Source organism: Schistocerca piceifrons, chromosome 3, assembly GCF_021461385.2.
Source record: "Schistocerca piceifrons isolate TAMUIC-IGC-003096 chromosome 3, iqSchPice1.1, whole genome shotgun sequence".
Taxonomy (NCBI): domain Eukaryota; kingdom Metazoa; phylum Arthropoda; class Insecta; order Orthoptera; family Acrididae; genus Schistocerca; species Schistocerca piceifrons.
Genome location: NC_060140.1, coordinates 691,331,004 through 691,346,905, shown reverse-complemented (window position 1 = coordinate 691,346,905; position 15,902 = coordinate 691,331,004). Strand labels below are relative to the sequence as shown.

At 40.4% G+C, this 15,902-nt stretch overlaps 1 protein-coding gene across 3 annotated transcripts in view; it reads right to left on the bottom strand.

Moving 5' to 3' along the window:
- Positions 1–3,370: 3,370 nt before the first annotated feature.
- Positions 3,371–15,902, bottom strand: part of LOC124788123 (selenocysteine lyase-like) — a 164,784-nt gene continuing 152,252 nt past the window's right edge. For all 3 annotated transcript variants that reach the window (XM_047255254.1, XM_047255256.1, XM_047255253.1), the window contains exon 8: positions 3,371–4,253. In XM_047255254.1, coding sequence (XP_047111210.1) covers positions 4,102–4,253 — 152 coding nt within the window. In that variant the 3' untranslated portion in view covers positions 3,371–4,101. The remainder of the gene's footprint in view (positions 4,254–15,902) is intronic.

Here is a 15,902-nt window from a genome sequence, read left to right as displayed (position 1 = left end):
AGAATGTTTAATGTACGCTCCTTAAAATTGGACTTTTTCTCAAAGTTGGACCAAGTGAGATGGCGCAGTTGTTACAACACTGGACTCACATTTGGGAGGATGGCTGTTAAAATCTGCATCAGGTCTTCCAGATTTATGTTTTCCATCATTTCCCCACATTGCTCCTGGCAAATGCCTTTTTTTTCTTTTTTTTAAAAAAAAAAAAAGAAAAAAAGGGGGGCATGGCCAATTTCCTTCCCCATCATTGAAACTATCCAATGATTGCAGTGTCAATGGGACATTAAACTCTAATCTTCCTTCCTTAAACATTGGTCCATTAAAAGCACAGAGAAATAATATTCTTGTCCTAGGAGTTTTGCCACGATATGTAATGCCAGTTTTCCCTGAAAGAGGGTTCTTTAATATGGGGTTTTGCTATAACTGCATCATCCGCAAAAAGTCTGAAGTTACTATTAAAACTGTCTGCCACTGTATTAACATACCTGAACAGCAGCGATCCCTGGACGCACCCAATATTTGGCCTACTTCTAAACATTTTGATGATTCTCCACCCATGAAAAAAACTTGCTGGAGCCTCCCTACTAAGACAAACCCAACACAGTCACAAATTTTGTTTGATACCTGATGTGAAATTTCATCAGGAAGTGTAGTAATGAGTCAAATACTTTTTGGAAGTAAACGAATATTGAATGCACCTAACTGCCTTGATATACGGTACGTAGCCAGTTGGTGGACAGTCTGTATCAATCTTTTATGTCAGGAGCAAGGAGCTCATCACTCAGGAGTTCATCATTCAACAGTTTCTTACAAAACTAAAGCTCGAGTTTAAGATCTATTTCATAACCTCCCTTGTCATCACATTCATCCTATGTCACAAGTTCAATAAATCAACTTCTCTGTACGTACTACAATGCCCGGTAATTTTTAAGTGTGATGCAGCACCAAAAACTTGCTGAATTAAAGCAGAGCGACATTTTAATATTGATCAAGAGACAAGATTTGTAGGTCGAATATTTTTATATGGAAGCAACATTCCAATTCAGATTCTGGGCTATTGTCAGTGTAAATGAGTTAACTCTTGTTTATGAACCTTCTTTTTTCATTTAACAATAAATACTTGGGTCTGCAGTAGTATCGTAAGTAAACAAATTAAATGTGCCAGACATACGACTCTAACTTACAACATTCATGAAAACACACTAAAAATTTTCAATTTGTTGCCTGCATCTTCCTCTAAAACAATGGTCATACATGACAAGACTAGTATTCCTGTTTCTTGTCTTTAAGCAAACTTATAACTGCCGTAGGGGTAAGTTTGGAAGTATGATAAGTTATATGCATCTTCTGCACAACCACTTAAGAACTTTGATCAACCACAATTTTCTCTTCTTGTACTTTTCCAGATTCAAAACATTGGTCTTTGAGAGCATTTTATTTTTGGAAATACATGTAAATAAGAAGCTACTACGTAAAATATAGATATAACTAACAGTAGTGTTCAGGTCTGTAACTTTCTCGGTTATGATGGTGAACGTGAAGTAAAGAAAACCAAACAACAAAAAAAGGTGTAGAAAAGAGGGGGACAAAATGTTAATTAAGCTGTAGGTGATGGCAGCTAGAAGAAATACACTTTTAAGAAAGTAAAAATGGAATGCAATAAAAGAAATTAGTTACAACAATGGTGCACAAGATGGGAGATTGTGACTCAGAGAGAAGAAAGCATGAATAATATTGTATATAGAAATTAGGGATGGACTGGTATGTTATGCAAAATCAGTATGCAGAGAAGTTAATAGGCCCTACATCAGTTACACACTGAGTAAATAACTTTACTAATTTCAGTATTTTCAATTAATGTATTAACAGCAAAAAATTGAAGGGTAAAACATAAAAAGTGTGAAAACTATAAAAAGTGAAAGGAATTTACAGCAGAATTAGGAAAGGAGAGGGTAAATGTAATGGATGTGTGAAAGGGAGAAGAGAAGATGATTAATTTTCAAAATTTGATAATTTTTTTAATTTTTTGCCTGATATGAACACAACATACATGATAATCATCACTATAGCTGTCATTCAGATTCTGTCTGTTTCACACTGCAGTAGTAATTAGTCTCAAATGCATAGTGCAAAGAATTTACTATGCATTTTAAACAATACAGAAGTGCCAGATGTGACAAAACCTGCTATCAGTATTCAAGACATGCTGAAAGAAGAGTTGACAGATAATGCATACTGTTAAGGTATGTCCAAATGATGCCTCTTTCGTCATGTGCAATCACAGATGCACAGGAAAAAGGGGTGTGCACAAAAATTTGCGCAAAGAATGCATGTATGCATAGGCGCCTCATGTCCACATGTTGCCTCATTGTGCAAGCAGTCTGCTATGAATCCCCTTCTTTACTTGGGAGCCTGTGTTACATTTTATTGTGACAAAAAGGCAACAGAAAAGAAAATGCAACAGTGACTGCAAGTAAAGTAGTATATAAACAACAGAGGTACAAGAAATACAAAGCAATGACAACATTTTGTCTGCAAATTTCAGGAGGTCACAACAGATTTTAGATTTTCTGCTTGGGAAACTGCAGCAATGGGGTTGGCAATACAATTTTGTTCGGTAGTAACTATACACTTGTTTGAATTATTTATTCTTCATTTCAAAATAAAGTATTTCAAATCTATAAAATTTGTAGCTTGTAATGTGGAATAACTGTAATTTATTATTTGATTGTTTTATGCCTCTTTTCAAGGTAGGAAATCCCTAAGCTTCTTACTGTTAGCGTATTTTGTTCCTATATGATACTACAATTTGTATCTATTAGCATCTATAAGTACTGTTCTAATGTATTCCATATCCACACAATTATTTTGCATACTGTATCAACAGAACAAAAATAAATAAATAAAAATGAAAGTGATTATTCCTGAAACTGAGAAATAATCAAGGGAAGTTTGTAGTCATTATATGAAGGTTAATATACTTTCAATGCATCACATGTATTTAATAGTGAAATACGATATGTAAACTAACACTCTCGGACTCGACAAATTTGGGAATTTCATAGACACAAGAATCTACTAGAATGGAGGCTGTGTTTTTCAGTTTCATATTTTTTGCATGATTAGTGTGCTTCATTTCTATTTTCAGTAGTTTGTTGAGGAGCTACATACACCCCATCACTTCCTTTGTTCAGATTCAGGCTCCACAGATGCTGTACTTCTAAGCCGCCAGCACGAATATTCATCCACAGTTTTTGTATATGTATACTTTACATAATTTTTTTGTTTTTGCTTCTCAGTTTTCCTTCTTCAAAACTTAAGATACAAGTCTTTACAGAAATATGACTGGAGACTTTTTATCTAATAAGTGACATTCAGGGCAACACATCTCGAAATTTTATTCACGTAATCTTCAGAAGTAGCATTCTATACAACTTTTTTCTTTGTCTGTAATCATCTATAAACTTAAGTGTGCTTCCTTTGGAGTCAACAGACACTACTGCACATAAATCACTTTACAACATAACCTCAACACACTACACAAACAGACACACATGGGGCCCCAGCTGCCTGACATTTGCTAAAAAGTGCAAAGATTCCCACCAAAGGCAAGTAACAATGTGTTTTACACATGGTCTCCATTTTCAGGAAATTCAAATGCTCATATGTGGATGCGTAGTTGTGCTGCTGGAAATTAATGCTCAAGTGCAAAGTTGAACACAAGAAAGGCATAGTGTGGACGCACCTATACAGTATCTTCTACCCATATTTTCAATTAAGTTTTTGTAAGCTCAGCTTTACAACTACTTTGAAAATTAAGCTTTTCAGGCAAGATGTATGTAACAACTTCTTGTTTACAGAAAACAGGAATGACAAATACATTCTGTGTCAAGATTTTTACCATTCTCGTTCTATAAACGAAGCCAAAGCTGCAACTGTGACAGTTAGAAGCAGGCATAATATAGTCCAACATGAACATTCAGGCTGCCTCAAAATACAGAGTTTATAGTGAAATTAATTACAAAAATATGCAGTAACCTTTAGAGAGCTTTTAGTATAGCAAAACTGCAAATGTAACAGGAACTAAAATCAATTAAAAATAAGCTATTTAACAACATTAGTCTCCAGTCTTTTAACTGCTTGCCTCAGCTGCTCTACAACAGTTTCAACATCATGTTGAGTTGTCTCTCTTCCAATACTGAGCCGGAGAGTGCAACAAGCCTTCTGCCTTGGAACACCGGAAGCAATAAGGACACCTGCCAACAAGAATGGAAGAACTATTTCTACTGAGAAAGAACAACAGTTACAAGAGTACATTACACCAATTTAATAATTTTGCACGACTATCAGTATCTATATATCACTTTACATTTTACTGCTGGCTTGAAAACCGGATACACTCAGTAGACCAACTTACTAGTCATCTGAGTAAGCAAACTTTAAGTTAAAATGAAAATATGATTTTGGGACATGGCCATTCTGGAACATCAAACAAAGTTTTGTCAGTAATAATAAATTGACCTCCAACAATAGAATGTGTTTGGCCTCTCACAAACATTTTCTGATGGCCTGGGAAACAGTGTATGTTTGCACATACAAGTTTCATTTGTAAATACTATTAAAATCCAATGACAATTTATTGTTGAAAATTTATACTAGCAATACTCCAGCAAGATAAATCAAGAACATTTCATTAATATCTGTCAAATACTGAAGTGTGTTGATCAATGGTCAAACCCATCATAAATTGTGCTCTAGGTAAACACAGTACGTAGCAAGTAAGATAATCAAAGATGACAGAACCAAATTGCTTCAAATATTTTATTTGTGGAGTGTTGCAAAAACACTGTTATACTTTGATGCAGGAAAGTCTGTGATGAAAGTGACAAAGAAACCTCAATGGCAACTAGTGCATCTATCAGGAGAGCTGTGTGTAAAGCCTACAATGATCTCCACACTCAGATCTTTGTGAAAGCACTTTCAAAAAATCCTAGAAAGCTCTAGTTGAGTTTAAAGCCAATTAATGGATACGAATTTTTCATCCAGTCTTTCATGGAGCAATGTCTTGTTCAATCTTGAGAGAACAATAATTAAACCTTACATAGTTGTGCCTCTTTTTATTTCTTTATTGCTCGCGTAGTATACTTTGTATACCATCCTCTCGATCTGTAGTTTAGGATCTACAATTACGTGGTTGCAGCTATTTACAGTTATTGTAGACATACAGTGAGTTTAGTTTGATTTGAAAAGCATATTTGAAGAGCATATGAGTGTTAATTACTGTCTATTTGGGCTTCAAAACAGGTGCTGCATTGAACTGTGCTGTGCTCTTTGCAAGTCAGTTTATTACACGAAATACTTGTAATAGTTGTTACACTGTGGTTCACCCTTCCAAAAAGGTAGCATCACCCACTCAACTTTTTGTGGTGTTTCTTCAATGGACATTTTGCTTCCTTTGCATCCAAAACTGTTTAGCTATTTCTTTAAGTTCCCAGATAAAAGCATGATTTTGGCTGTTGAGGTTAGATGGGCCATCATTAACCATAAACTCAAGAGTTTTCAAGAACTCTCTCCTAGTGAAACCTGGATGTGAAAAATTCCATATGATCTCAGCATTGATTCCTGCTACATTCAATAGGTAAGAAAATTTTCTGGTTCTTATGGAGACGGAATAATTGATGGCTAACTGGTCAGCTGTGTCTACACCACCTTTGCTTGAATTATGAAAGGTGATTATACCCAGTTTGTGTGTTTCTGGATCCAGTCTGGCCTTGGCAGTCAGAGACAATGGTCATGTGAGAGTTGTATTTGCATGAATGATGAGTGTGTGTGTGTTTTCTACTTTCAGCCAAAAGCTTACTTTTAGCTGTCTTTTTATTGTGTGTGGTGTCTGCAACTCTACAACTCCACTATATGGGGAGCAGCAATCTATACTTTTCATAATATTGTCATTATTCCATCCTAGATTTTTGATTGTTTGATTTCCCCTTTATACATAACATTCATATTTACATATTATATATACTTTTGAAAACAAGTATATATATAAAAATGCACACACATTCTCATGTAACATTAAGTCAAAATTTCAAGTTAATCATCCAACTACTACTTGAGATTTGTAAGCACAAAGATACATACACTGTATTTTATATATAACTCTTGCTGAACAGTTCGAGGGGCCTGAGGTTTTAAGGAGGGACTGCAGATCAGTTTACCTTCTTCCTTAGATCCACAAATTCAGCAATCCTGGTCATCCCATACTTGCTGGCTTCAAAGCACCCACTGAATGTGTAACTGTCTTAGCTGATCAACACCTGCAATACATAGCACAAAGACTTCCTGCCTATATTAAAGACACCAACCATTTACTAGATCATCTGAAATCTGAGCCCGTTCCACTCCTACCACACACCTTTCTTATCACCACTGACACCACCTCCGTCTGTACCAACATACCACGTGTACATGGCCTGTCTGCTGATGCACATTTCTTCACTCAACACCCACCTAATTCCAAACCTGTGACATCCTCCATTATCATCTAAATCAACTTTATACATACCAAAAACTAATTCACCTTTGAGGGGCAGACATACAAACAGATCAGGGGTACACTCATGGGAACCAGGATTGTCCCTTCCTATGCCCACCTTTACACAGGCCACTTGGAGGGAGCTTTCCTTGGACCCATAAGCCTTCAGCCCCTGGTCTGGTTTAAATACACTACTGGCCATTAAAACTGCTACACCACGAAGATGACAGGCTACAGACACGAAATTTAACCGACAGGAAGAAGATGCTGTGATATGCAAATGATTAGCTTTTCAGAGCATTCACACAAGGCTGGCGCCGGTGGCGACACCTACAACGAGCTGACATGAGGAAAGTTTCCAACCGATTTCTCATAGACAAACAGCAGTTGACCGGTGAAACATTGTTGTGACGCCTCGTGTAAGGAGGAGAAATGTGTAACATCACATTTCCGACTTTGATAAAGGCTATCGTAGCCTATCGTGATTGCGGTTTATCATATCATGACATTGCTGCTTGCGTTGGTCGAGATCCAATGACTGTTAGCAGAATATGGAATCAGTGGGTTCAGGAGGGTAATACAGAATGCCGTGCTGGATCCCAACAGCCTAGTATCACTAGCAGTTGAGATGACAGGCATCTCATCCACATGGCTGTAACAGATCGTGCAGCCACGTCTCAATCCCTGAGTCAACAGATGGGGATGTTTCCAAGACAACAACCATCTGCACGAACAGTGTGATGACATCTGCAGCAGCATGGACTATCAGCTCGGAGAGCATGGCTGCGGTTACCCTTGACGCTGTATCACAGACAGGAGCGCCTGCGATGGTGCACTCAACGACAAACCTGGGTGCACAAATGGCAACACGTCATTTTTTTGGATGAATCCAGGTTCTGTTTACAACATCATGATGGTCGCATCCATGTTTGGTGACATTGCAGTGAACGCACATTGGAAGCGTGTATTCGTCATCACCATACTGGCGTATCAACAGGCGTGATGGTATGGGGTGCCATTGGTTACACATCTCGGTCACCTCTTTTTCGCATTGATGGCACTTTGAACAGTGGAAGTTACATTTCAGATGTGTTATGACCCATGGCTCTACCCTTCATTTGATCCCTGCCAAAACCTACATTTCAGCAGGATAATGCACGACCGCATGTTGCAGGTCCTGTATGGGCCGTTCTGGATACAGAAAATGTTCGACTGCTGCCCTGGCCAGCACTTTTTCCAGATCTCTCACCAATTGAAAGTGTCTGGTCAATGGTGGCCGAACAACTGGCTTGTCACAACACGCCAGTCACTATTCTTGATTAACTGTAGTATCGTGTTGAGGCTGCATGGGCAGCTGTACCTGTACACGCCATCCAAGCTCTGTTTGATTCAATGCCCAGGCATATCATATCAAAGCCGTTATTACGGCCACAGGTGGTTGTTCTGGGTACTGATTTCTCAGGAGCTATGCACCCAAATTGCGTAAAAATGTAATCACATGTCAGTTCTAGTATAATATATTTGTCCAATGAATACCCATTTATCATCTGCATTTCTTCTTGGTGTAGCAATTTTAATGGCCAGTAGTGTACACTGATGACATCTTTGCCATATGGATTCACAGGGAGGCTTACCTGTTAAAATTCTTGTGATCTCTAAATACAATCTACCAAATACATTTCATTTGGTTCTATTCTGAATCCCATGCAACTCTCCTTGAAGTTGATCTCAGCTTCACTGAAGGGCAGCTACACACTTCTGTTTACATTAAACCTACTAACAAACAACAGTACTTACATAATGAAAGTTGCCATCCTTTCCACGTCAAACGTTCCCTCCCATACAGCCCTTGGCATTCAAGGTAAACATTTTCGTTCGGATGCAGACTCTTTACAGCAATACACCATCACTCTCACCTCAGCCTCCACTATATGTAATTACCCTAACAACCTAGCTCAAAAGCACGTTTCCTGTGTCATAACATCCAATCCTGGTATTAATGATCCCTCCAAAAAACAACTTAGCCATACACCACTTGTCACTCAGTATTATCCTTGTCTTGAATGTGTTAATCGGCTACTTTGACAGGCCATGACGTCCCAAAATCAGGCCCTGAAATGAGATCCATTCTGTCTGAGGTTTTTGCACAGCACACCTGCAATTGGCTTTTGATTCCCTCCCAACGTCCGCAGTATCCTTGTCAGGTGTTATGCTCCCTATCCTATCCTGTGACTGGCCCCACTGCAAGCCTTGCCCTATGCACCCTCCTACCACCCCTTATACCAGCCCTGTACCTGGCAAAACATATACTATCAAAGGGAGAGCCACCTTTGAAATGACAAGTCATATATCAGCTGTTACGTAAACACTTTTTGGTCTTTTAGATCAGCCTTACTACAGCAAGTTATCAGTTAGGATGAATGGGTATAGGCAGAGGATGTATACTGGAAACACACAATAGCCTGTTCCAGAGCATGTACTTCATCACAGTCGTGACCTTGGTGCCTGTTTCACCACACTTGCCATGTTCTGGCATAACACGAAGTGCCAGTACAAAGATACGGAACACAGGAGCAGAGAAGGCAGTGAGGAAACGGTGGCCAATGGTGCGCGGAACTGGACCACGCCACGCCAAGAGTGACACCTGGAAGAAGGGAATATAAACAACACTCCTGCTAGCCTCGGCTACTCAGATCACGGACATTAGTTATCAGTGATATGTGTCAATTTGCCTGAACAGTTCACATATCAAGGACACTGAATTATATTGGAAGTGCCCCTCATTTGCAACTGCTATTTGCAAATCCCCAAAGTTAAGTATTGTCAGTTGCTTTATAGAAATAAAACTACTAATTTTATTTGTTTGAATTATTGTACAGCATTCCAAGAACACAATGTCCCCTAGGCACCCTATTAGCGACGAGTGGGCAAGACACCACATGCCATCTGGATTCTTCCTCCAGACACCAGTTTCTCAGAACTCCACAGGTGGGAACTGGCTCTACAAGATGTCCTTGGTTCCTGCCACCCACCTGTCCTTTATTTATGTTAATTTTTCAGTCTCGGCATTTATTCACAGTAACTGTTCTTTTCTTCACTCTGAGTTTTCTACCTCTTTCATTTTCTCACTTGTCTATTTTGGGCCAGGATGATTACAGGAGCTAAGGAAAACTCCAATTTGCCTTGTTCAGAGAAACTGGTGGTGGAGGGCAGGAACCAGATGGCCAGGGTTGTGAAGCAGCCATTATAATTCAGTATGTTGTGCCACCAGGTGGTACACTTTGTTCTTAACATCCATCATTGCTAAATGGTCAGCGCACCTGACTGTCATACAGCAGGCCCTGTTTCAATTCCTGGCCAGGTCGAAAATTTTCTCTGCTTGGGGACTGGGTGTTGTGTTGTCCTCATCATCAGTGAACATGCATGTCACCCAATGTGGCGTCACCGGGAAAGACTTGCAACTCAGTGGCCGAACTTCCCCAAGTGGTGATTCTTGGCCATCTCTGCAATATGATCGTTTGATCTTGACAACAGTTTGGCTGTGATATCTTCATGGTTTGGACCCAAGGCCAAGACACCCCTATTCACATTCCCTCAAAACCTCAACACCCTTCCTCCCCTCTGCTTCAGTTGGTCCTCCTTTACTCAGTGCTTCACCTCCCTTGACATTGGCAGCCACCACACTGGTGGCTCCATCCACAACTTGGTCCAAATTAAACCCACTGCCCACTAACAGTACGTGCATTCTCACAGCTCCCATCCCTTCCACACCAACATACAGCCAAGGTGACCTGTGGATGACATATCTGCAGTGAGAAGAACTCCCTTTCCCAGTATGTTGAAGGCCTCGTAAAGGTCTTCACAGACAGTCAATAACACCCAAACATAGTCCACAAAAACATTTCTCTCATCATATCCTCACACAGCTCCAATTCTGTCACCCCTAAGAATCAGCTACAAAGCCCCCGCTGTCACCCAATATCAACCTGAACTGGAAAAACTGAACCGTATCATTTACCAGGGTTTTGATTACCTCTCATCCTGCCCTGAAATTCTGGACATCCTATCCAAGGTCCTTCCCACCCCCTAAAGTGGTGTTCTGTCACACATCCACACTCCACAACATCCTAGTTCATTCCTATGAAACCCATTCCCAACCCCTTACCACAGGGGTTATATCCTGGCGGCAGACCAAGGTGCAAGACCTGCCCAATCCATCCACCAAGCACCACCTACTGCAGTGATGTTACAAGCTTATGCTACCCCTTCAGAGGCCCGGCTACCTGTGAAAGCAGCCGTTGGTACTCATGCCAGCTGGTTGGTACTCATGCCAATATAAATAGCTCTGCAGTTTTTGCAACAGAGCTGGTGTACTCACAAGGTTGTTCCCACTTAACTTTCCCAAATCATGAATTGAAGTACATTAGTTTGAGTTACAGCAGGGCTGAAAATTTAACAAAAGTTGACACATATCAATCCTTCATCATTTAGGTATTCATCTGAAGTATTTATGGATTTTTCTATACAAACTGCTTCAGAAATAGTTTAATTTTTGGCAGTTCATTAGTAGCAGATTTAAGTTGAGAAGGGGATTATTTAATACTCAAGCTGGTGTAATGCACTTTTTTCTGCATCATGCTAATGTTTTTAGTTCACAATGTAGGTCAATCTTTCTCCTTGTATTGTGACTGTGATGCTAGGTGTTATATTTGTACAGAGACTGATTCTTGCAAATGAAACACATCAGTGTGTCTGGAATGCTCATGTTAGAATTCCTAATTTTTTAAATATGTTTCTATATGAATATCTAGGACAATCGTGCACGAGTGATTACTCTTTCTTGAGTGGCGAAAATTTCTGCTGTCTGTGGCCGGTTCGCTGTAAGACAGTAGTGAATGGAAGTCAGTGTAGCTGCAAGTGAATTAAAAACTCTGCAAACTGTAAGTACAGAAAAGTATGCATGTGGAACATTTGGCAACAATAAGATATAAATTGGTTGCATTATAGTATGGTTTATCTATTTCTGCGTGTTTCTTTTGTCTTTAACACTTTCTCTTAATACACACTGTGAGGTTGGCACAGTCATGTTACAAGTATCCACACTAATCTACTAGAGAAAAAGTGTGCCAATGGCATCAAATTGCCTCACAACATCTTTGCATGTAATTGGTGGTTCCGCAGGACGTAACTTAGTGTTGTAATTCAAGTTTAATACCTTTTTTGCTACTCCTTTCAACACAACATTTTTATTCCAGTATTTCGAGCAGATTAGAAGGTGGTGTCCATCCTTTACCTTAATATAGTCAAATATTTAAAAGGTTTGGTGTACTAACAACAGCCCCATGAACTCTCTTACACAATTTGTTGAAAAAAAATCAGACATTGTTTGAAAATAACAGCTATATTCATAAACGCACTAAGGTGACAAAAGTCCTGGGATACCTCCTGATATCATGTTAGACCTCCTTTTGCCCAGCATAGTGCAGCAGCAACTCAATGTGGAATGGACTCAGCAAGTTGTTGGAAGTCCTCTGCTGCAATACTGAGCCATGCTGCCCCTGTATCTATTGATAATTAAGAAAGTGTTGCCAGTGAAGGGTTTTGTGCATGAACTGACCTCTCGATTACGCTCCATAAATGTTTGATGGGACTCACATCAGGTCATCTGGGTTGGAAAATCAGTTTCCTGAATGGTCCAGAATATTCTTCAAACCAATTGTGAACAACTGTGGCATGGTGACGTGGCACATCATTGTTTGGGAACATGAAGTCCACGAATGGCTGCAAATGGTCTTCAAGTACCCAAACATAACCATTTACAGTGAATAATAGGTTCAGCTGGACCAGAGAAAATGACATGTTGAGGAAAGCTGTACCTTTTCTTCTCCCTTTAGGGGTCATTTTTAGAGGTACAAAGGGTGTTCAAGAAGTTTTGCACAGTCATCTTTAATTGTTTTATTTTTTGCAGGAGGAGAATGAAATTTTTTGTGAACATAATCGGAACATTTAGCTATAAGTTGGTGTATATAAGTATTATCTTTTATTTACTGGTGAGCCATAATGGACCGTGAAGGAGATGTCAGGTTGCGACAACGGTCTGTGATGGAGTTCCTCTTCAAGACTGGCGATGACTCTGCCACATCGATTCACAGGAAGTTGCTCCCTGTTTATGGGGAGGACACAGTGGATTGCAGCATTATCCAGTGGTGGGTGCAAAGGTTTAAAGGAGGTGATTTCTCTCTACTGGACAATCCACGATGTGGTAGACCGTCAACGGCAGTGACTGATGTGAATAAGGAAACTGTTGATCAAATCATCCAAAATGACAGAAGTGTGACGACATGACAGCTTGCTGAAATGACTTGTTTTGTCATTGGGTACTGTGGTATCACTGGTACAGTCAGCTCGTTAGACTACCAAACAGCCCTTATGACGCAGGAGAAAAATCAGGAAAATGGGTTGGAAAATTGTTCCTCATCTTCCCTACGGTCTGCACTTGGCTCCATCTGGTTTTCACCTTTTTGGGCATCTGAAGGTCCACCTGCATGGCAAAACATCTGATAGTGAGAAAGACCTTATTTCCTGTGTCAAGTGATAGTGTAAAAGTCAATGCCCAGCGCATTTACATCATGGAAAGAATGTTGGGCCAGATGTGTCACAGCTGATGGAGGCTACATTGTATAGCTCAATGTATAGCTAAATGTTCTAAGTATGTTCACAAAAAATTTCATTCTCCTCCGGCAAAAATAAATAAAATTTGAGACGACTGTGCAAAACTTTTTTTAATGCTCTTTGTACAATAAATCTGGGCAGATTATCCTCAGCTTATGGCTTCACTGTGACCTTTCCTGCCCAACAGCATAACATTACTCAAAACATCTGCAGCAATGAATAAGAGCCTCCATTCACAAGCGTATATTTTCACCTAACTTGTGTACTTTCTATTTGAGTCAATTGTCCATGCAATAATTTAAGATCCAGATTTTACCACATTTTGTTACACAATTTGTTTGTGTGATTGATTGATTGGTGGATCAATTGATTCATTCTTTCTGGTTATTAACTAAGACTTAGTACAAAGGATTTTTTTTGATGGTTCTGGGGCACAAAACTGCTATGGTCATAAGTACTCGTTCTGTGGCTTCGAGAAGGGTAAAAAAAACGAATGGGAAATCAGCAGCAATGGGAGCGAAATTCAAAAAGGGGTGAAAATAAAAATGGAAGGAAATCTTAAAAAAAAAAAAACTACCATTGAGAGGGGCCTTGTTTTCCTCAAAAAAGAGCTTCAAATGACCAATGTCATCTAACTGACACTGATAAAGTCAAGGACGCGATCAGCTGAGCACCTGTCATCAGCTAAAAGGGAAGATATATCAGGTGACAGCTGTAAACAGGCGCGTAGCGGATTAAAATAGGGGCACTGAAGTAAAAGGTGTCTCGCCATCCACAATTGAGAGCAGTGGGGACAAAGGAGGGGGGAGGGGTGCGGGGGGGGGGGGGGGGGGGGGAGGATCGCCACTTAAAAGATGTTGGTAGCTAAAAAGACAGTGCCCTATCCACAGTCCAGCTAAAACAACCTCCTCCTGACGACAAGATGGGGAGGAAGAGGTCCAAGAACAGGGAAGGGGTTTCACGTCCCGTAATTTATTATCGGGAAGTGTGGACCAATTTGCATGCCATAAAAGAGCAACATGAGAACATATAACACTCTGTAGATTGGCTAAGGTAACCATGCAAACAGCAGGCTGAGGAAGAGAGACTGCAGCTTGGCCGCTATTTCAGCTGCCTCGTTTCCGTGGATACTAATGTGTCCTGGGATCCAGAGGAATGCCACAGAGACAGCCCCCAAGTGGAGGAAGTGGAGGCAGTCCTGAATCCGGTGGACTAAAGGGTGGACAGTATAAAGAGCTTGGAGGCTGAGGAGAGAGCTGAGTGAATCAGAGCATGTAATATACTGTTGCCACTTATGGCGACGGATGTGCTGGGCAACCTGGAGAACAGTGTAAAGCTCTGCAGTAAAAACCTAACACTGGTCGGGAATCTGAAATCTAATAAGGCACTAGAATTTCGGCACTCCCAACACCAAATGATGTTTTTAAGCTGTCAGTGTAAATAATCTGGAATGCTCCATTTGAGCGCATAGAGCAGCAAATTCCCGATGATAAACTAGAGGGTGGGGGAAGCTGACAAACGTCACAGAGCAGGCAGGACCGGGGGTGAAGCCAAGGTGGCGCCATACCCCCAGTTGTCAAGAAAGTTTAAGGATAGTGGAAGGAAAGAGAACGTAGCAATTTACAGAAGCGGATTCCCAGTAGTTGTAGAGGGGAAGGGTGGCCTGCATAGCTTAAATCCAAGGACACACAGGGGGGGGGGAAGGCATGGGCTGGATGAGCAGACATGGGAGACAGATGATTAGCGTAACGACTAAGAAGGACAGTTCGCCGATTGGACAGCGGAGGTTCAGCAGTCCCAGCATAAAGCCTCTCCACAGGGCTGGTGTAAAAACCTCCAGACGCTAAATGCAATCCACGGTGGTGGACAGAGTTGTGACGCCGAAGAATAGACGGCCATGCAGAGGAGTAAACTATGTTTTTATACTCCAATTTTGATCACACTAAGGCTCGATATAGGCGGAGGAGGACCACTCGGTCTGAACCCCAGGAGGTACCACTCAGAACACGGAATGTGTTGAGGGATCTGTAATTTCTGGCTTAGTCAGCCATCATATTAGGCTCCAAGAATCTGTTCCCAGAGCAGTGAAGATGCAAGAAGAATATAGATGACGAAATGTGGTGTGAGGTACCTGCGACAGATGTTAGATTCGGTACCATTCCCATGAGAAAGACCGCCTGCGTAATGCTACTGCTCTGTGATTGGCTGCTGTGTTCGGAGCAAGGGCACCAAAACGTTAAAGTATAGTTATTTTTATTTGTTAAACTACTCATTGGAATGATTTCACTTTTTAATATAAATATCTCCCAACAGCTGACTATCAATCAGTCATTTTAGAATTATTAAAAACAATTTAAATAAAAAACAAAAGGCTGACAAAATTGCAGACGAAGCACTTCGGAAGCGTTCGGGTCACGCATTTCTGGTATGGCATGCAAAGTGTTTCAGGATGTTCGTCACTCTGGATTAGGCAATCGAGATGTACAGTCATGTTGTCTGTGGCAGGATGTATTTGCCAGTATTCAGTATTAAAAGATTCACTCTGGTAGTCATGAGGCACAGACAAGTGCCACAAATAGTGTAAAGATACATTTTTGTAAACATTGTGTTTGATCAAGAAGTTTGCTGTATCAGAAGGTGTTGTACTAAGATCATGTAGTCTTCTCGAGTGGCTATATTAAAATACGTGAGTGGCATC